This window comes from Lonchura striata, chromosome 33 (assembly GCF_050655825.1).
Source record: "Lonchura striata isolate lonStrDom1 chromosome 33, ASM5065582v1, whole genome shotgun sequence".
Classification (NCBI taxonomy): Eukaryota; Metazoa; Chordata; class Aves; order Passeriformes; family Estrildidae; genus Lonchura; species Lonchura striata.
Window position 1 is genome coordinate 6,803,185 of NC_140735.1, and position 19,606 is coordinate 6,822,790.

Sequence of the window (19,606 nt, forward strand, 5' to 3'; positions counted from 1 at the left end):
ATCAGCGCCGGCCTCTTCCCGCCTTCCGCCCGCCCCTGCCGAATTCGACCAATCGGCGCGCGGCTTCCGGGTTCGGTGGCGCTCCCGGACCCCGTTGGCGGGCTCAGCCAATGGGAAAGCGCGGTGGGCGTGGCCTGAGGGGCGCCGCCCGCGGAGTCTTAAAGGGGCCGCGCGGATTTAAAAGGGGGCGGGGTTTAAGGGAGGGGCGGGGCTTAGTGAAGGCGGGGTTTGGTGGGAAGTGGGCGGGGCTTAGCGGGGGAAGGGGCGTGGCTACAGCGAGACCCCCCCCCAAAATGGGGAAGTTTTGGCGGGAAAAAGGGGAAGTCAGGGGGAAAGGGGGCGTGGCCTCAGCGCCCCTTCCCCCCTCCCCCACCGCCGCCATGGCCCCCCCAGGGAGCTTCGGCCTCGTCCTGCTGCTGCTGGGTGAGGCCCCTCCCCCACCCCGGGGGCCCTCCCCCACCCTGGGGTCCCTTCCTGCCCCTCCCCCACCCCTGAGCCCCTCCCCCACCCTGGGGTCCTTCCCCCACCCCGGGGTCCCTTCCTGCCCCTCCCCCACCCCTGAGCCCCTCCCCCACCCCGGGGTCCCTCCCCCACCCCGGGGTCCCTTCCTGCCCCTCCCCCACCCCTGAGCCCCTCCCCCACCCCGGGGTCCCTCCCCCACCCCGGGGTCCCTCCCTGCCCCTCCCCCACCCCTGAGCCCCTCCCCCACCCTGGGGTCCCTCCCCCACCCTGGGGACCCTCCCTTCCCCTCCCCCACCCCTGAGCCCCTCCCCCACCCTGGGGACCCTCCCTTCCCCTCCCCCACCCCGGGGGCCCTCCCCCACCCTGGGGACCCCTCCCTGCCCCTCCCCCACCCCTGAGCCCCTCCCCCACCCTGGGGACCCTCCCTTCCCCTCCCCCACCCTGGGGTCCCTTCCCGCACCTCCCCCACCCTGGGGACCCCTCCCTGCCCCTCCCCCACCCCGGGGTCCCTCCCCCACCCTGGGGACCCCTCCCTGCCCCTCCCCCACCCCTGAGCCCCTCCCCCACCCTGGGGACCCTCCGAGCCCCTCCCCCACCCTGGGGACCCTCCCTGCCCCTCCCCCACCCAGAGGTCCCTCTCTGCCCCTCCCCCTCCCCTGAGCCCCTCCCCCACCCCAGGGTCCCCTCCCAGCCCCTCCCCCACCCCTGAGCCCCTCCCCCACCCTGGGGTCCCCTCCCCCACCCTGGGGTCCACTCCCCAACCCCGGGGCCCCTCCCCCACCCTTTAGCCCCTCCCCCACATTTTGGCCCCTCCCACCCCTTTAGCCCCTCCCCCCACCCTTAGGCCCCTCCCCAAGCCCCTCCCCCAACCTTGGGCCCCTCCCCCACACCTTGGCCCCTCCCCCACCCTTTAGCCCCTCCCCAAGCCCCTCCCCCTCCCTTTGGCCCCTCCCCCTCCCTTTGGCCCCTCCCCCACCCTTGGCCCCTCCCTCTCCCCGTGGCACCTCCCTCTCCCCTTGGCCCCTCCCCCACCCTTTGCCCCCTCCCCAAGCCCCTCCCCCACGCTTGGCCCCTCCCCCTCCCTTTGGCCCCTCCCCAAGCCCCTCCCCCTCCCTTTGGCCCCTCCCCCACCCTTGGCCCATCCCTCTCCCCTTGGCCCCTCCCCCACCCTTTAGCCCCTCCCCAAGCCCCTCCCCCTCCCTTTGGCCCCTCCCCAAGCCCCTCCCCCACCCTTGGGCCCCTCCCCCACACCTTGGCCCCTCCCCCACCCTTGGGCCCCTCCCCCAAGTCTCTCGCCCACCCTTCGGCCCCTCCCCCACCCCGCCCAGCGGTGGGGGAGGGGCCGAAGTGGGCGTGGCCTCCCGGATGGGCGTGGCTCTCCCAAGCCCCGCCCCCTCCTCATTAAACCCCGCCCCCAGGAGCCGCCGCCGCCCAATCAGGTGAGGCCCCTCCCCCTCCCCCCCGGGGTCACGGAGAGGTCAAAGGTCACGGGGCGGCAGGAGCCCCTCCCCCTTTTCCAGAATGTTCCGGCTGCCTGCCGGGGCCGGGGCCAATCGCGGCGCTCGTGGCCGCTGACGTCATCGTGACGCTGCTGATCGCGGCAGGAGCCTATTGGCTGGCGGGGCGGGGCGCGAGAGGTGGGCGGGGCTAAAGGGGAGGGACTGGGAGGGACTGGGAGGGACTGGGAGGGACTGGGAGGGAACTGGGAGGGAACTGGGAGGGAACTGGGATGGACTGGGAGGGAACTGGGAGGGACTGGGAGAGACTGGGAGGGAACTGGGATGGACTGGGAGGGACTGGGAGGGACTGGGAGGGGAAAAAGGGGATTTGGGGTTACTGGTTTATACTGGGAGGGACTGGGAGGGGAAAAAAGGGGATTTGGGGTTACTGGTTTATACTGGGAGGGACTGGGAGGGAACTGGGAGTTACTGGGATCAAACTGGAACTTACTGGGAGTTACTGGGATCAAACTGGGATTTACTGGGAGGGCACTGTGTGTCACTGGGAGGGCACTGGTATTTACTGGGAAATACTGGGAGTTACTCGGAGTTACTGGGAGATACTGGGATCAAACTGGGATTTACTGGGAGGGCACTGGGGGTCCCTGGGAGTTACTGGGAGTTACTGGGAGGGTACTGGGAGTCACTGGGATCAAACTGGGATTTACTGGGAGGTCACTGGGGGTCACGGGGAGTTACTGGGAGATACTGGGAGTTACTGGGAGGGTACTGGGAGTCACTGGGATCAAACTGGGATTTACTGGGAGGTCACTGGGGGTCACAGGGAGTTACTGTGGGTCACTGGGAGGGCACTGGGAGTTACTGGGAGGGCACTGGGATCAAACTGGGAGGGCACTGGGGGTCACGGGGAGTTACTGGGGGGTCACTGGGATCAATCTGGGAGTTACTGGGATTTACTGGGAGGGCACTGGGAGTTACTGGGGGGTCACTGTGGGCTACTGGGACTTACTGGGACGTCACTGGGGATCACTGGGAGTTACTGGGAGGTCACTGGGGGTCACTGGGAGTTACTGGGATTTACTGGGAGGTCACTGGGGGTCACTGGGAGTTACTGGGATTTACTGGGAGGTCACTGGGGGTCACTGGGAGTCACTGGGATCAAACTGGGATTTACTGGGAGGTCACTGGGGGTCACGGGGTGTTACTGGGATTTACTGGGAGGTCACTGGGTGTCACTGGGAGTCACTGGGATTTACTGGGAGTTACTGGGAGGGCACTGGGATCAAACTGGGAGGGCACTGGGATCAAACTGGGATTTACTGGGAGGTACTGAGATCAAACTGGGATTTACTGGGAGGGCACTGGGGGTCACGGGGAGTTACTGGGGGGTCACTGGGATCAATCTGGAAGTTACTGGGATTTACTGGGAGGTCACAGGGTGTCACTGGGAGTCACTGGGATCAAACTGGGAGTTACTGGGAGGTCACCGGGTGTCACTGGGAGTCACTGGGATCAAACTGGGAGTTACTGGGAGGTCACTGGGGGTCACTGGGAGTTACTGGGATTTACTGGGAGGTCACTGGGGGTCACTGGGAGTTACTGGGAGTTACTGGGAGGTCGCTGGGAGTCACTGGGATCAAACTGGGATTTACTGGGAGGTCACTGGGGGTCACTGGGAGTTACTGGGATTTACTGGGAGGTCACTGGGTGTCACTGGGAGTCACTGGGATCAAACTGGGATTTACTGGGAGATCACTGGGGGTCACTGGGAGTCACTGGGATCAAACTGGGATTTACTGGGAGGTCACTGGGTGTCACTGGGAGTCACTGGGATCAAACTGGGATTTACTGGGAGGTCACTGGGGGTCACGGGGTGTTACTGGGATTTACTGGGAGGTCACTGGGGGTCACTGGGAGTCACTGGGATCAAACTGGGATTTACTGGGGGGGTCACGGGGCGTGTCCCCACGCTGGCCCCGCCCCCTTTCCCTTAGCCCCGCCCAAGCCCCGCCCCCCGGAGCCGGACCCGCACTACCAGGAGCTGCAGGGCGCGCGCGGGGACCTGTACAGCGAGCTGAAGCGCTGAGCGCCGCCCCGCCGCCATTAAAGCGCTTTGCCCTCGCCATGTTTGCCCGTTTTCCCTCGATTTCGCCCCAAATCCGCGCCGGTTTTGGTGATATTTTTAATAAAGCTGTCGCGCTGCGTGACGTCACGGCGCCGAGCCGGAAGTGCCGCCCCCCCCTCCCGAGGCGGGCGGAAGTGGCGGCGCAGCTCTGGGCAAATGGCGGCGGCGGTTCCTCCCGGAGCGGCGGGGCCGGGGATGGCGGCGGGAGGCGGGCCCGGGGCCGCCGTGGTGCCGGCGGCCGGGCCCGGAGCGGCGGCGGGAGGCGGCGGGGCCGCGCTGAAGAGCGGCGAGGAGCGGCTGAAGGAGATGGAGGCGGAGATGGCGCTGTGAGGGGAAGGGAGCGGCGCGGCGGCCATGGCGGCCGGGAGGGGGCGGGGCTTGGGCGGCTGCCATGGCAACGGGGGCGGGGCCTGAGGGGGGGGGATGAGTGCTGCCATGGCAACGCGGCGCGGCTTGGGGGCGTGGTCTCGGTGCTGCCATGGCAACGGGGGCGGGGCTTCAGGGGGGCTGGATGCTGCCATGGCAACGGGGGCGGGGCTTGAGAGTAAAGGGGCGTGGCTTTGGGCGGCTGCCATGGCAACGGGCGGGATTGACAGCAAAGGGGCGTGGCTTGAGGGTAAAGGGGCGTGGCTTTGGGCGGCTGCCATGGCAACGGGCGGGGATTGACAGTAAAGGGGCGTGGCTTGAGAGTAAAGGGGCGGGGCTTTGGGCGGCTGCCATGGCAACGGGCGGGATTGACAGTAAAGGGGCGTGGCTTGAGGGTAAAGGGGCGGGGCTTGGGGTTACTGGGGGGTCACTGGGGGGTGACCAGTCCATACTGGTTTGTACTGGTCTGTACTGGTCTTTACTGTTTTTTACTGGTTTAGACTGGTTTATACTGGTTTATACTGGTCCTTACTGGGCCATGCCAGTGGTTACTGGTTTATACTGGTTTATACTGGGGCAGGTTCGAGCAGGAGGTGCTGGGGGCTCCAGGCCCCGCCCCCGGGGACCCCCTGGCCCCGCCCCCCGTCCTGCGGCCAATCATCGCCACCAACACCTACCAGCAGGTGAGCGTCCCAAAACGTCCCAAAATTGTCCCAAAAACGTCACCGAATATCCCAAAACGTCACAAAATTGTCCCAAAATGTCCCCAAATGTCCCAAAATGTCACCAAATGACCTCAAAATGCCCCAAAATAGTCCCAAAATTGTCCCAAAATGTCACCAAATGTCCCTAAAAATCCCCAAATATCCCCAAAATGTCCCAAAACGAACCCAAAATATCCCAAAATGTCCCCAAATGTCTGCAAATATCCCTGAAATGTCCCAAAATGTTCCAAAAATGTCCACAAATGACCCCAAAAAGTCCCTAAAATGAACCAAAATGTCCCAAAATGTCCCCAAATGGCCGAAATGGCCCAAAATGTCCCCAAATATCCCTAAAATGTCCCAAAATGTCCCAAAATTGTCCCAAAAATGTCACCAAATGACCTCAAAATGTTCCCAAAATTGTCCCAAAATGCTACCAAATGTCTCTAAAAATCCCCAAATGTCCTCAAAATGTCCCAAAACAAACCCAAAATATCCCAAAATGTCCCCAAATGTCCCAAAATGTCCCCAAATGTCCTCAAATGTCCCAAAAAGTCCCCAAAATGTCCCAAAAATGTCTCCAAAACGTCCTAAAATTGTCCCAAAATGTCACAAAATGTCCCCAAATATCCCTAAAATGTCCAAAAATGTTACAAAAATGTTCACAAATGTCCCCAAAATGTCCCTAAAATATCCCGAAATGTCCCAAAATGTTCCAAAAATGTCCACAGATGTCCCCAAAAAGTCCGTAAAATATCCTGAAATGTCCCAAAATGTCCCCAAATGGCCCAAAATGTCCCCAAATGTCCTCAAATGCCCCAAATGTCCCCAAAATGTCTCCAAATGTCCCCAAATATCCCTAAAATGTCCCAAAATGTTACAAAAATGTCCACAAATGTCCCCAAATGTCCCCAAATATCCCTAAAATGTCCCAAAATGTTCCAAAAATGTCCACAAATGTCCCCAAAAAGTCTGTAAAATATCCTGAAATGTCCCCAAATGGCCCAAAATGTCCCCAAATGTCCTCAAATGTCCCAAAATGTCCCCAAATATCCCTAAAATGTCCCAAAATGTTCCAAAAATGTCCACAAATGTCCCCAAAATGTCCCTAAAATATCCTGAAATGTCCCAAAATGTCCCCAAATGGCCCAAAATGTCCCCAAATGTCCTCAAATGCCCCAAATGTCCCCAAAATGTCCCCAAAATGTCCCTAAAATGTCCTAAAATGTTCCAAAAATGTTCCAAAAATGTCCAAAATGTCCCTAAACTATCCTGAAATGTCCCCAAATGTCCCCAAATGGCCCAAAATCTCCCTAAAATGTTCCCAAAATGTCCCTAAAATATCCCGAAATGTCCCAAAATGGCCACAAAATGTTCTTAAATCTCCCCAAAATGTTCCAAATTGTCCCAAAATTGTCCCAAATATCCCTAAAATGTCCCCAAATGTCCCCAAATGTCCCCAAATGTCCCCAGGTCCAGCAGTCCCTCGAGGCTCGCGCCGCCGCCGCCGCCACCGTCCCCCCCTTGGGGACACCCCCGGTGCCGTTCGTGGGGCCAGGTCAGTGCCACCGACGTCCCCAAATGTCCCCAATGTCCCCATTCCCATTTTTCCCAATTTCCCCCATTTTTTCCCATTTTTTCCCATTTTTTCCCATTTTTTCCCATTTTTTCCCATTTTTTCCCATTTTTCCCCAATATCCCCAATGTCCCCAATCCCATTTTCCCCAATTTTCCCCCATTTTTCCCCATTGTTCCCCATTTTTCCCCGATATCCCCAATGTCCCCAATGTTCCCAATCCCATTTTTCCCCAATTTCCCCCATTTTTCTCCCATTTTTCCCCATTTTTCCCCAATATCCCCAATGTCCCCAATCCCATTTTTCCCAATTTTCCCCCATTTTTTCCCAATATCCCCAATACTTCCAATGTCCCCAATCCCCTCAATGTCCCCAATGTCCCCAATCCCATTTTTTCCCAATTTTCCCCCATTTTTTCCCATTGTTCCCCATTTTTGCACAATGTCCCCAATGTCCCCCATGTCCCCAATCCCATTTTTCCCATTTTCCCCCATTGTTCCCCATTTTTCCCCGATATCCCCAATGTCCCCAACGTCCCCCATGTCCCCAATCCCATTTTTCCCAATTTTCCCCCGTTTTTCCCCATTTTTCCCCAATATCTCCAATGTCCCCCATGTCCCCAATCCCATTTTTCCCAATTTCCCCCATTTTTCCCCATTTTTTTCCATGTCCCCTCAGTGTCCCCGCAGCGCCCGCCCATCCTGCGCCCGGCCTTCGTGCCACACGTCCTGCAGAGACCGGGTAGGGACAGGGACAGGGACACGGGGGAGATTGGGAAAAAATGGGAGAAAAATGGGAAAAAATGGGAAAAATGGGATTTGGGGCACTGGGGACATTGGGGACATTGAACAAAAATGGGAAAAAATGGGAGAAAAATGGGAAAAAATGGAAAAAATGGGATTTGGGGCACTGGGGACATTGGGGGGGTTGGGGACATTGGGGACATTGAACAAAAATGGGGAACAATGGGAAAAAATGGGAGAAAAATGGGAAAAAATGGAAGAAATGGAATTTGGGACTGGGGACATTGGGGACATTGAACAAAAATGGGGAAAAATGGGAGAAAAATGGGAAAAAATGGAAAAATGGGATTTGGGGCACTGGGGACATTGGGGACATTGAAAAAAAATGGGGAAAAACGGGGGAAAATTGGGAAAAAATGGGATTGGGGACATGGGGGACATTGGGGACATTGAGCGAAAATGGGGAACAATGGGAAAAAATGGGGGAAAATGGGAAAAAATGGAAAAAATGGGATTTGGGACACTGGGGACATTGGGGACATTGGGGACATCGAGCGAAAATGGGGAACAATGGGAAAAAATGGGGGAAAATGGGAAAAAATGGAAAAAATGGGATTTGGGACACTGGGGACATTGGGGACATTGGGGAAAAATGGGAAAAAATGGGATTTGGGACACTGGGGACATTGGGGACATTGGGGAAAAATGGGAAAAAATGGGATTTGGGACACTGGGGACATTGGGGACATTTGGGGGGGTTGGGGACATTGGGGACATTGGGAAAAAATGGGAGAAAAATGGGAAAAAATGGAAGAAATGGAATTTGGGACATTGGGGACATTGGGGACATTGAACAAAAATGGGGAACAATGGGAAAAAATGGGATAAAATTGGGAAAAATGGGATTGGGGATGTTGGGGACATTGGGGGCATTGAGCAAAAATGGGGAAAAACGTGGGAAAATTGGGAAAAATGGGATTGGGGACATTGGGTAAAAATGGGGAACAATGGGGTGTTTTTTGGGGATATTTTTGGGGTGTTTGGGGACATTTTTTTGGGATATTTTTGGGGTCTCTTTTGGGGTGTTTGGGAGTATTTTTGGGGATATTGTTGAGGTTTTCAGGGTAATTTTTGGGGACACTTTTGGGGTGCTTGGGGATATTTTTGGGGTGTTTGGGGGTAATATTTGGGGACACTTTTGGGGTGTTTGGGGACATTTTTTGGGGACACTTTTGGGGTGCTTGGGGATATTTTTTGGGATATTTTTGGGGTCGTTTTTGGAATGTTTGGGGTAATTTTTGGGGATGTTTTTGGGGTAATTTTTGGGGACACTTTTGGGGTGTTTGGGGTAATTTTTGGGGACACTTTTGGGGTGTTTGGGGACATTTTTTGGGATATTTTTGGGGTCGTTTTTGGAATGTTTGGGGTAATTTTTGGGGTTATTTCTGGGGTAAATTTTGGGGACACTTTTGGGGTGTTTGGGGACATTTTTGGGGTGTTTGGGGGTAATTTTTGGGGACACTTTTGGGGTGCTTGGGGATATTTTTGGGGTGTTTGTGGGTAATTTTTGGGGACACTTTTGGGGTGTTTGGGGCAATTTTTTGGGGTGATTTTGGGGTGTTTTGTCCATTTTCTGACCCCCTGTCCCCCCCTCGTCCCCAGCGGGTCCCCGGGGTCCCCTGGGGCTGCGCCCCCCCCCCGGGGCCATGGTGGGGGTGGGGCCCCCCCTGGGCGCCCCCCCCGCCCCCCCCCTGCTGCTCGCCCCTCCCCCCCTGCAGAGACCCCCCCCCACCCCCCTGGGGGCGCCGCTGGGGGGCGCCCTGCGAGCGGCCGGACCGGTGAGACCCGCTGGGGTGTACTGGTTTATACTGGGATATACTGGTTTATACTGGGAGGGGACTGGGGGGCACTGGGAGGGACTGGGAGGGACTGGGGGGGAACTGGGAGGGAACTGGGATATACTGGGAGGGAACTGGGAGGAACTGGGAGGGAACTGGGAGGAACTGGGAGGGACTGGGAGGAACTGGGAGGGATTGGGAGGGACTGGGTGGGACTGGGAGGGACTGGGAGGGAACTGGGAGGGACTGGGATGGACTGGGAGGGACTGGGGGGGAACTGGGAGGGACTGGGAGGGAACTGGGAGGAACTGGGATATACTGGGAGGGACTGGGAGGGATGGGGAGGGAACTGGGAGGGACTGGGATAAACTGGGAGGGACTGGGAGCAGGTTTGGGGTTACTGGGAGGGACTGGAATGGACTGGGGGGGAACTGGGAGGGACTGGGAGGAACTGGGATAAACTGGGAGGGATGGGGAGGGAACTGGGAGGGGACTGGGATGGGACTGGGAGGGATTGGGGAGGACAGGTGGAATTTGGGTTAAATTTCGGGTTTTTTAGGTCAGAATTTTGGCATTTTTTATGTCATAATTTTGGCATTTTTTGGGCAGGACTTTGGCATTTTTCAGCCCCGAATTTTGCTTTTTTCGGCCCAGAATTTCGGGTTTTTCCCCACCCCCCGCTGACCCCGTTGCTCCCTGCAGGCGGGGGGGGGAGGGGCGCCCGTGCCCCCCCTGCCCCCGGTGGCCCCCGGACCCCGCGTGGCCCCCCCGGGACCCCCCCCGGGCCCCCCAAAACCGACCCCGCCCATCATCCAGGCCGCGCCCACCGTCTACCCCACCCCGCCCCGGCGCGCCCCGGTGAGCACAAAATGGCCCAAATGTCCCCAAAATGTCCTCAAATGGCCCCAAAATGGCCTAAAATGTCCCCAAAATGGCCCAAAATGTCCTCAAATGTCCCCAAATATCCCCAAAATGGCCGAAAATGTCCCTAAAATGTCCCAAAATGTCCTCAAATGTCCCCAAAATGTCACCAAATGTCCCCAAAATGGCCCAAAATGTCCCTAAAATGTCCCCAAAATGGCCCCAAAATGTCCTAAAATGGCTCAAAATGGCCCAAAATGTCCCAAAATGTCCTCAAATGTCCCCAAAATGTCCTCAAATGTCCACAAAATGTCACCAAATGTCCCCAAAATGGCCCAAAATGGCCCAAAATGTCCTCAAAATGTCCCCAAAATGTCTCCAAATGTCTCCAAAATGTCCCAAAATGTCTCAAAATGTCCCCAAATGTCCCAAAATGACCCCAAAATGTCCCCAAAATGTCTTAAAATGTCCCAAAATGCCCAAAATGTCCTCAAATGTCCCAAAATGGCCCCAAAATGTCCCCAAATGTCTCCAAAATGGCCCAAAATGTCCCTAAAATGTCCCAAAATGCCCAAACTGGCCCAAAATGTCCCAAAATGCCCTCAAATGTCCTCAAATGTCCCCAAATGTCCCCAAAATGTCTCCAAATGTCTCCAAAATGTCCCAAAATGTCTTAAAATGTCCCCAGATGTCCCAAAATGACCCCAAAATGTCCCCAAAATGTCTTAAAATGTCCCCAAAATGTCCCCAAATGTCCTCAAATATCTTAAAATGGCCCAAAATGTCCCAAATGTCCCCCAAATGTCCCCAAAATGTCCCCAAATATCCCCAAAATGGCCCAAAATGTCCCTAAAATGTCCCAAAATGTCCCCAAATGTCCCAAAATGCCCAAAATGTCCCAAAATGCCCTCAAATGTCCCCAAAATGTCTCCAAATGTCTCCAAAATGTCCCAAAATTTCTTAAAATGTCCCCAGATGTCTCAAAATGACCCCAAAATGTCTTAAAATGTCCCAAAATGTCCCAAAATGTCTCAAAATGTCCCCAAATGACCTCAAATATCTTAAAATGGTCCAAAATTTCCCGAAATATCCCCAAAATGTCCCCAAATGTCGCAAAATGTTCCCAGATGTCTCCAAATATCCCAAAATGTCCCAAAATGTCCCTTTAATTGGTCCTTTTAAGCCCCTCCCCATTTTAGCCTCGCCCTCTTTAGCCTCTCCCCCATAAATCGAGCATAATTAGCCCCTCCCCATTTAATTTTGCATAATTAGCCCCTCCCCTTTTAATTCCCAATATTTAGCCCCTCCCCCTTTAACCCCACCTTGTTTAGCCCCTCCCCATTTAATTTTGCATAATTAGCCCCTCCCCTTTTATTTTCTGATCTTTAGCCCCTCCCCATTTAATTGTGCATAATTAGCCCCTCCCCTTTTAGTTTCTGATCTTTAGCCCCTCCCCATTTAATTTTGCATAATTCGCCCCTCCCCTTTAAAGTTCTGATCTTTAGCCCCTCCCCATTTAATTTTGCATAATTAGCCCCTCCCCTTTTAATTTCTGAACTTTGGCCCCTCCCCCTTTAATTATGCAAGATTAACCCCTCCCCCTTTTATTTCTGACCTTTAGCCCCTCCCCCTTTAATTGTGCATAATTAGCCCCTCCCCTTTTAATTTCAGATCTTTAGCCCCTCCCCCTTTAACCCCACCCTGTTTAGCCCCTCCCCTTTTAATTGTGCATAATTAGCCCCTCCCCCTTTAATTGTGCATAATTAGCCCCTCCCCTTTTATTTTCCAATATTTAGCTCCTCCCCCTTTAACCCCACTCTGTTTAGCCCCTCCCCCTTTAATTATGCATAATTAGCCCCTCCCCTTTTAATTTCTGATCTTTGGCCCCTCCCCCTTTAACCCCACCATGTTTAGCCCCTCCCCCTTTAATTGTGCATAATTAGCCCCTCCCCTTTAATCAGAGCTTTAGCCCCTCCCCCTTTAATTGTGCATAATTATCCCCTCCCCTTTTAATTTCTGACCTTTAGCCCCTCCCCATTTAATTTTGCATAATTAGCCCCTCCCCTTTTAATGTCTGATCTTTAGCCTCTCCCCATTTAATTGTGCATAATTAGCCCCTCCCCTTTTAATTTCTGATCTTTAGCCCCTCCCCATTTAATTGTGCATAATTAGCCCCTACCCTTTAGTTTATCTTTAGCCCCTCCCCTTTAATTTTGCATAATTAGCATCTACCCCTTTAATCTCTAATTTTTAGCCCCTCCTCTTTAGCCCCGCCCCTTTTAGCCCCTCCCCTTTAATTCCCGCCCCTTTAGCCCCGCCCCTTTAGCCCAATTAGCCCCGCCCACCGTAAGCCCCGCCCCTTTAACCCTTCTCTCTTATTGGCCCCGCCCCTTCCAGGAGGAGACCCCGCCCCCCCGGGCCCCGCCCCCCGAGGAGCCCCGGATTGGTCCGAGCCTCCCGGCCCCGCCCCCCGCCATGGCCACGCCCCCTCCGGAGCCACGCCCCCTGGCGCCGGCGCCACGCCCCCTGCGCAGGCCACGCCCACAGGACACGCCCTTCCCCGGGCCTGAGGTGGGCGGGGCTTGAGGGGGTTAATGGGGTGGGCGGGGCTTCCAGGAATGATTGACAGGTGCTCAGAAAGGAAAGGGGCTAAAGGAGGTGTGGCTTATGTGGTTGGGAGTGGGCGTGGCTTCCAGGAATGATTGACAGGTGCCCAGAAGGGGCAGGGCCATGGGAAAGGGGGCGTGGCTTCTGTGGTTGGTAGGGGGAAGTGGGCGTGGCTTCCAGGAATGATCGACAGGTGCCCAGAAGGGGCGTGGCCATGGGAAAGGGGGCGTGGCTCCTGTGGTTGGAGGGGAAGTGGGCGTGGCTTCCAGGAATGATGGACAGGTGCACAGAAGGGGGGCTAAAGGGGGCGTGGCTTCAGGGAATGATTGACAGGTGCTCAAAAGGGCTGTGGAAAGGGGGAGTGGCTTCCATGTTTAAATGGGCAAGTGGGTGTGGCTTCCAGGAATGATTGACAGGTGCTCAAAGGGGCGGGGAAATGGGAAAGGGGGCGTGGCTTCTGTGGTTGGAGGGGAAGTGGGCGTGGATTCAGGGAATGATTGACAGGTGCTCGGAAAGGGGCTGTGGAAAGGGGGCGTGGCTTCCATGTTTAAATGGGCAAGTGGGTGTGGCTTCCAGGGATGATTGACAGGTGCTCAAAGGGGCGGGGCAATTGGTAAGGGGGCGTGGCTTCTGTGGTTGGCGTGGAAGTGGGCGTGGCTTCAGGAAATGATTGACAGGTGCTCAGAAAGGTGCAAGGCTATGGGAAAGGGGGCGTGGCTTCCATGTTTAAATGGGCAAGTGGGTGTGGCTTCCAGGAATGATTGACAAGTGTTCAAAGGGGCGGGGCAATTGGTAAGGGGGCGTGGCTTACATGTTTAAATGGGTAAGTGGGTGTGGCTTTCAGGAATGATTGACAAGTGCTCAAAAGGGGCGGGGCTGTGGGGAAAGGGGCGTGGCTTTTGTGGTTGGTAGGGGAAGTGGGCTTGGCTTCAAGGAATGATTGACAGGTGCTCAAAGGGGCAGGACAATGGGAAAGGGGGCGTGGCTTCCATGGTTAAAGGGGGAATGGGCGTGGCTTTAAGGAATGATTGACAGTAGCTCAGAATGGGCGGGGCCGTGGGAAAGGGGGCGTGGCCATGATGGGGTAGGCGTGTCCCGGATGATTGACAGCTCTCCAAAAAAAGGGGTGGGGCTATCCAAAATTTGGTGGAGCCTAAACCGAGGCAGTTCTCATTGGGTGGGCGTGGCCTAAGCATTGGGCATGTCCCAGATGATTGACAGTTCTCAAAAAAGGGGTGGGGCCACCCAAAAGGGGGCGGAGCTGATGAATATGGGGTTTTGATAAGGGTGGGCGTGGCTACAGCAGGGTGGGCGTGTCCAAGATGATTGACAGTTCTCCATAAAGAGGGGGTGGGGCTAATTAAAAGGGGCGGAGCTTAAAAATAAGAGGGGTTGATCCAAGGTGGGCGTGTCCCAGATGATTGACAGGTGTCCCAAAAAGGGGTGGGGCCACCCAAAAGGGGGCGGAGCTGATGAATATGGGGTTTTGATAAGGGTGGGCGTGGCTACAGAAGGGTGGGCGTGTCCAAGATGATTGACAGTTCTCCATAAAGAGGGGGTGGGGCTAATTAAAAGGGGCGGGGCTTTAAAATAAGACGGGTTGACCCAATGTGGGTGTGTCCCAGATGATTGACAGGTCTCCCAAAAAGGGGTGGGGCCACCCAAAAGGGGGCGGAGCTCACAAATATGGTGTTTAATAAGTGTGGGCGTGGCTAGAGTGGGGTGGACGTGGCTTCAGGGTGGGCGTTTCCAAGATGATTGACAGTTCTCCATAAATAGAGGGTGGGGCTAATTAAAAGGGGCGGGGCTTTAAAATAAGTTGATTGATCCAAGGTGGGCGTGTCCCAGATGATTGACAGGTATCCCAAAAAGGGGTGGGGCCACCCAAAACGGGGCGGAGCTGATGAATATGGTGTTTTGATAAGGGTGGGCGTGGCTACAGCAGGGTGGGCGTTTCCAAGATGATTGACAGTTCTCCATAAAGAGGGGGTGGGCCTAATTAAAAGGGGCGGGGCTTTAAAATAAGTGGATTGATTCAAGGTGGGCGTGTCCCAGATGATTGACAGGTATCCCAAAAAGGGGTGGGGCTACCCAAAAGTGGACTGAGCTTAAAAATTAGGGGGGTTACTCCATGGTGGGCGTGGCCACAGCCGGGTGGGCGTGGCCAGAGGGGGGGTGGGCGTGTCCTAAATGATTGACAGCTTTTTTAAATGGGGCGGGGCTACCCAAAAGGAGGCGGAGCTTATGAATATGTGTTTTTAATAAGGGTGGGCGTGGCTAGAGTGGGGTGGGCGTGTCCCGGGTGGGGTGGGCGTGTCCCGGGTGGTGGTGGGCGTGTCCCCGGGTGATTGACAGCCGCCGGGCAGGTGGGGGCGGAGCCTGCGGCCGAGGACAAGCGGAAGGGGCGGGGCGAGCGGCTGAAGCGCTGCATCCGCACGGCGGCCGGGAGCAGCTGGGAGGATCCCAGCCTGCTGGAGTGGGACGCCGGTACGGACTGGGAGCACTGGGAGGGACTGGGAGGGGAGTGGGGGGGACTGGGAGGGACTGGGAGGGGAGTGGGGGGGACTGGGAGGGACTGGGAGGAACTGGGATGGACTGGGAGGGACTGGGAGGGAACTGGGAGGAACTGGGAGGGACTGGGAGGGAACTGGGGGGAACTGGGAGGGGATTGGGATAAACTGGGAGGGACTGGGAGGGGCTTGGAGGGACTGGGAGGGAACTGGGAAGGACTGGGAGGAACTGGGATGGACTGGGAGGGAACTGGGAGGGACTGGGAGGGAACTGGGAGGGCAGTGGGGGGCAACTGGGCTGGACTGGGATGGACTGGAAGGGACTGGGAGGGAACTGGTGGGAACTGGGAGGGAACTGGGGGGAACTAGGAGGGACTGGGAGGAACTGCGATGGACTGGGAGGGGATTGGGGAGGGAACTGGGAGGGACTGGGATATACTGGGAGGGACTGGGAGTGAACTGGGATAGACTGGGAGGGAACTGGGGAGGGACTGGGAAAGACTAAGATGGACTGGGAGCGAACTGGGATGGACTGGGAGGGCAGTGGGGGGGAACTGGGATGTACTGGGAGGGGCCCCGAGTTCTCTCCACGACCCGCCCCAAAATGGCCGTTTCTCGGCCCGAAACGCAGACGATTTCCGCATCTTCTGCGGGGATTTGGGGAACGAGGTGAACGACGAGACGCTGGGCCGCGCCTTCGGGCGCTTCCCGTCCTTCCTGAAGGCCAAAGTGATCCGGGACAAGCGCTCGGGCAAGACCAAGGGCTACGGCTTCGTGTCCTTCAAGGACCCCAACGACTACGTGAGGGCCATGCGGGAGATGAACGGTGAGGGACGGCGGCGGGGAGGGGGTTTCGGGGGGTTTCGGGGGGTTTTGGGGGGTTTTGGGGAGTTTTGGGGGTTGGGGGCATTGGGATAAAATGGGGAATAATGGGGGAAAATGGGGGAGATTGGGAAAAATGGGAGAAAAATGGGAAAAATGGGATTGGGGACATTGGGAAAAAATGGGGGAAAAATGGCAAAAATGGGATTGGGGACATTGGGGACATTGACGGGATTTCGGGATATTGGAGGTATTGGGGATATTGGGATAAAATGGGGGAAAAATGGGATTGGGGACATGGGGGACATTGAGCAAAAATGGGGAACAATGGGGGAAATGGGGGAGATTGGGAAAAAATGGGATTTGGGGACATTGGGGGACATTGGGGACATTGAGGGGCTTGGGGACATTGGGGACATTAGGCAAAAATGGGGAACAATGGGAAAAAATGGGGAAAATTGGGAAAAACGGGACTGGGGACATTGGGAAAAAATGGGAGAAAAATGGGAAAATGGGATTGGGGACATGGGGGACATTGGGGACATTGAGCAAAAATGGGGAACAATGGGAAAAAATGGGGGAAATTGGGAAAAATGGGATTGGGGACATTGGGGTACGTGAGGGCCATGCGGGAGATGAACGGTGAGGGACGGCGGCGGGGAGGGGGTTTCGGGGGGTTTTGGGGGGTTTTGGGGGTTGGGGGTATTGGGGGCATTGGGATAAAATGGGGAACAATGGGGGAAAATGGGGGAAAATGGGAAAACTGGGAAAAACGGCATTGGGGACATTGATGGAATTTGGGGACATTGGGGACCTTGAGCAGAAATGGGAGAAAAATGGAAAAAATGGGATTGGGGACATTGGGGACACTGGGGACATTGAGGAAAAATGGGGAACAATGGGAAAAAATGGGGGAAATTGGGAAAAATGGGATTGGGGACATTGGGGACATTGGGGTACGTGAGGGCCATGCGGGAGTTGAACGGTGAGGGACGGCGGCGGGGAGGGGGTTTGGGGGGTTTTGGGGGGTTTTGGGGGGTTTTGGGGGTTTTTGGGGGTTGAGGGTATTGGGGGCATTGGAGGTATTGGGGACATTGGGATAAAATGGGGAACAATGGGAAAAAATGGGGGAAAATGGGAAAACTGGGAAAAACGGCATTGGGGACATTGATGGAATTTGGGGACATTGGGGACCTTGAGCAGAAATGGGAGAAAAATGGGAAAAATGGTATTGGGGACATTGGGGACATTGACAGGATTTCGGGACATTGGAGGTATTGGGGACATTGGGATAAAATGGGGGAAAAATGGGAAAAATGGGATTGGGGACATTGGGGACATTGAGGGGCTTGGGGAGATTGGGGACATTGGGAAAAAATGGGGAACAATGGGAAAAAATGGGGAAAATTGGGAAAAATGGGACTGGGGACATTGGGAAAAAATGGGAGAAAAATGGGAAAATGGGATTGGGGACATTGGGGACATTGAGCAAAAATGGGGAACAATGGGAAAAAATGGGGGAGATTGGGAAAAAATGGGACTGGGGACATTGGGGACATTGGGGTACGTGAGGGCCATGCGGGAGATGAACGGTGAGGGACGGCGGCGGGGAGGGGGTTTGGGGGGTTTTGGGGGGTTTTGGGGGGTTTTGGGGGTTGGGGATATTGGGGGCATTGGAGGTATTGGGGACATTGGGATAAAATGGGGAACAATGGGAAAAAATGGGGGAAAATGGGAAAATCGGGAAAAACGGCATTGGGGACGTTGGGGACATGGATGGAATTTGGGGACATTGGGGACATTGGGAAAAAATGGGAGAAAAATGGGAAAAATGGGATTGGGGACATTGGGGACACTGGGGACATTGAGCAAAAATGGGGAACAATGGGAAAAAATGGGGGAAAATGGGAAAAATGGGATTGGGGACACTGGGGACATTGACGGGATTTCGGGATATTGGAGGTATTGGGGATATTGGGATAAAATGGGGGAAAATGGGAAAAATGGGATTGGGGACATGGGGGACATTGAGCAAAAATGGGGAACAATGGGAAAAAATGGGGGAGATTGGGAAAAAATGGGATTGGGGACATTGGGGACATTGGGGGGGTTTGGGATTTTGGGGACATTACTGCCAGGGTGGGAACCTTGGGAATCCCCAAACTCCCAGTTCCCTCCCAGTTCCCTCCCAGTTTATCCCAGTCCCCTCCCAGTTCCCTCCCAGTCCCTCCCAGTCCCTCCCAGTTTATCCCAGTCCCCCCTAATCCCCTCCCAGTCCATCCCAGTCCCTTCCAGTTTGTTCCAATCCCCTCCCAGTTCCTCCCAGTTCCTCCCAGTCCCTCCCAGTCCCTCCCAGTCCCTCCCAGTCCCTCCCAGTGCTCCCAGTATCCCCATTTCAGGGAAGTACGTGGGCAGCCGCCCCATCAAGCTGCGCAAGAGCCAATGGAAGGACCGGAACCTGGAGGTGGTGCGGCGCAAGCAGCGCGAGAAGAAGAAACTGGGCCTGAGATAGCCCAAACTGGGACAAACTGGGACAAACTGGGACGGACTGGGAGCGAGCGGGACGGCAATAAAGGAGAAGCGAGGGCTCAGCAAGGGCTCGGCTGTGACTGGGAGGGACTGGGAGGGACTGGGATGGACTGGGAGGGAACTGGGAGGGACTGGGAGGGAACTGGGAGGGAACTGGGAGGGACTAGGAGGGACTGGGAGGGAACTGGGAGGGACTGGGATGGAACTGGGATGGACTGGGAGGGACTGGGATGGACTGGGAGGGACTGGGATGGACTGGGAGGGAACTGGGATGGACTGGGAGGGAACTGGGAGGAACTGGGAGGGGACTGGGAGAGACTGGGAGGGGACTGGGAGAGACTGGGAGGGGATTGGGAGGGACTGGGATGGACTGGGAGGGAACTGGGAGGGAACTGGGAGGGGACAGGGAGGGGACTGGGAGGAACTGGGATGGACTGGGAGGGAACTGGGAGGAACTGGGAGGGGACTGGGAGAGACTGGGAGGAACTGGGATGGACTGGGAGGGACTGGGAGGGACTGGGAGGGAACTGGGATGGACTGGGATGGAACTGGGATGGACTGGGAGGGAACTGGGAGGGGACAGGGAGGGGACTGGGAGGAACTGGGATGGACTGGGAGGGAACTGGGAGGAACTGGGAGGGGACTGGGAGATACTGGGAGGAACTGGGAGGGACTGGGATGGACTGGGAGGGAACTGGGAGGAACTGGGATGGACTGGGATATACTGGGAGGGACTGGGAGAGACTGGGAGGGACTGGGAGGGAACTGGGAGAGACTGGGAAGGAACTGGGAGGGAACTGGGAGGGGATTGGGAGGGACTGGGAGGGAACTGGAACAAACTGGGAGAGACTGGGAGGGAACTGGGTGAGGGGTTTGGGGTTACTGGTTTGTACTGGGAGGAAACTGGGAGGGACTGGGAGGGACTCGTAGGGGATTAGAACAAACTGGGAGAGACTGGGAAGGACTGGGATTGAACTGGGATTAACGGAGGGACTGGGAGGCA

The 19,606-nt window shown here is 56.1% G+C and overlaps 2 protein-coding genes across 3 annotated transcripts; both read left to right on the forward strand.

Annotated features, from left to right (window-relative positions):
- Positions 1–12: 12 nt before the first annotated feature.
- Positions 13–4,045, forward strand: TYROBP (transmembrane immune signaling adaptor TYROBP). 2 transcript variants are annotated; one of them, XM_085564517.1, is made up of 4 exons: positions 18–423; positions 1,881–1,901; positions 1,983–2,099; positions 3,917–4,045. In XM_085564517.1, exons 1-4 carry the CDS (start codon positions 111–113, stop codon positions 4,006–4,008), a joined length of 543 nt encoding a protein of 180 aa, XP_085420643.1. In that variant the 5' UTR covers positions 18–110; the 3' UTR covers positions 4,009–4,045. The 2 variants fall into 2 exon arrangements, with proteins under 2 accessions (XP_085420644.1, XP_085420643.1); XM_085564518.1 differs by lacking the exon at positions 1,881–1,901 and having other exon boundaries at positions 13–423.
- Positions 4,046–4,187: 142 nt separating this feature from the next.
- Positions 4,188–18,665, forward strand: LOC146764571 (RNA-binding protein 42-like). The gene is made up of 10 exons (XM_085564502.1): positions 4,188–4,373; positions 4,994–5,096; positions 6,591–6,675; positions 7,372–7,434; positions 9,099–9,274; positions 9,977–10,132; positions 12,533–12,706; positions 15,109–15,229; positions 15,884–16,078; positions 18,474–18,665. The coding sequence occupies exons 1-10, from the start codon at positions 4,204–4,206 to the stop codon at positions 18,584–18,586; spliced, it is 1,356 nt and encodes a 451-aa protein (XP_085420628.1). The 5' UTR covers positions 4,188–4,203; the 3' UTR covers positions 18,587–18,665.
- Positions 18,666–19,606: the final 941 nt, after the last annotated feature.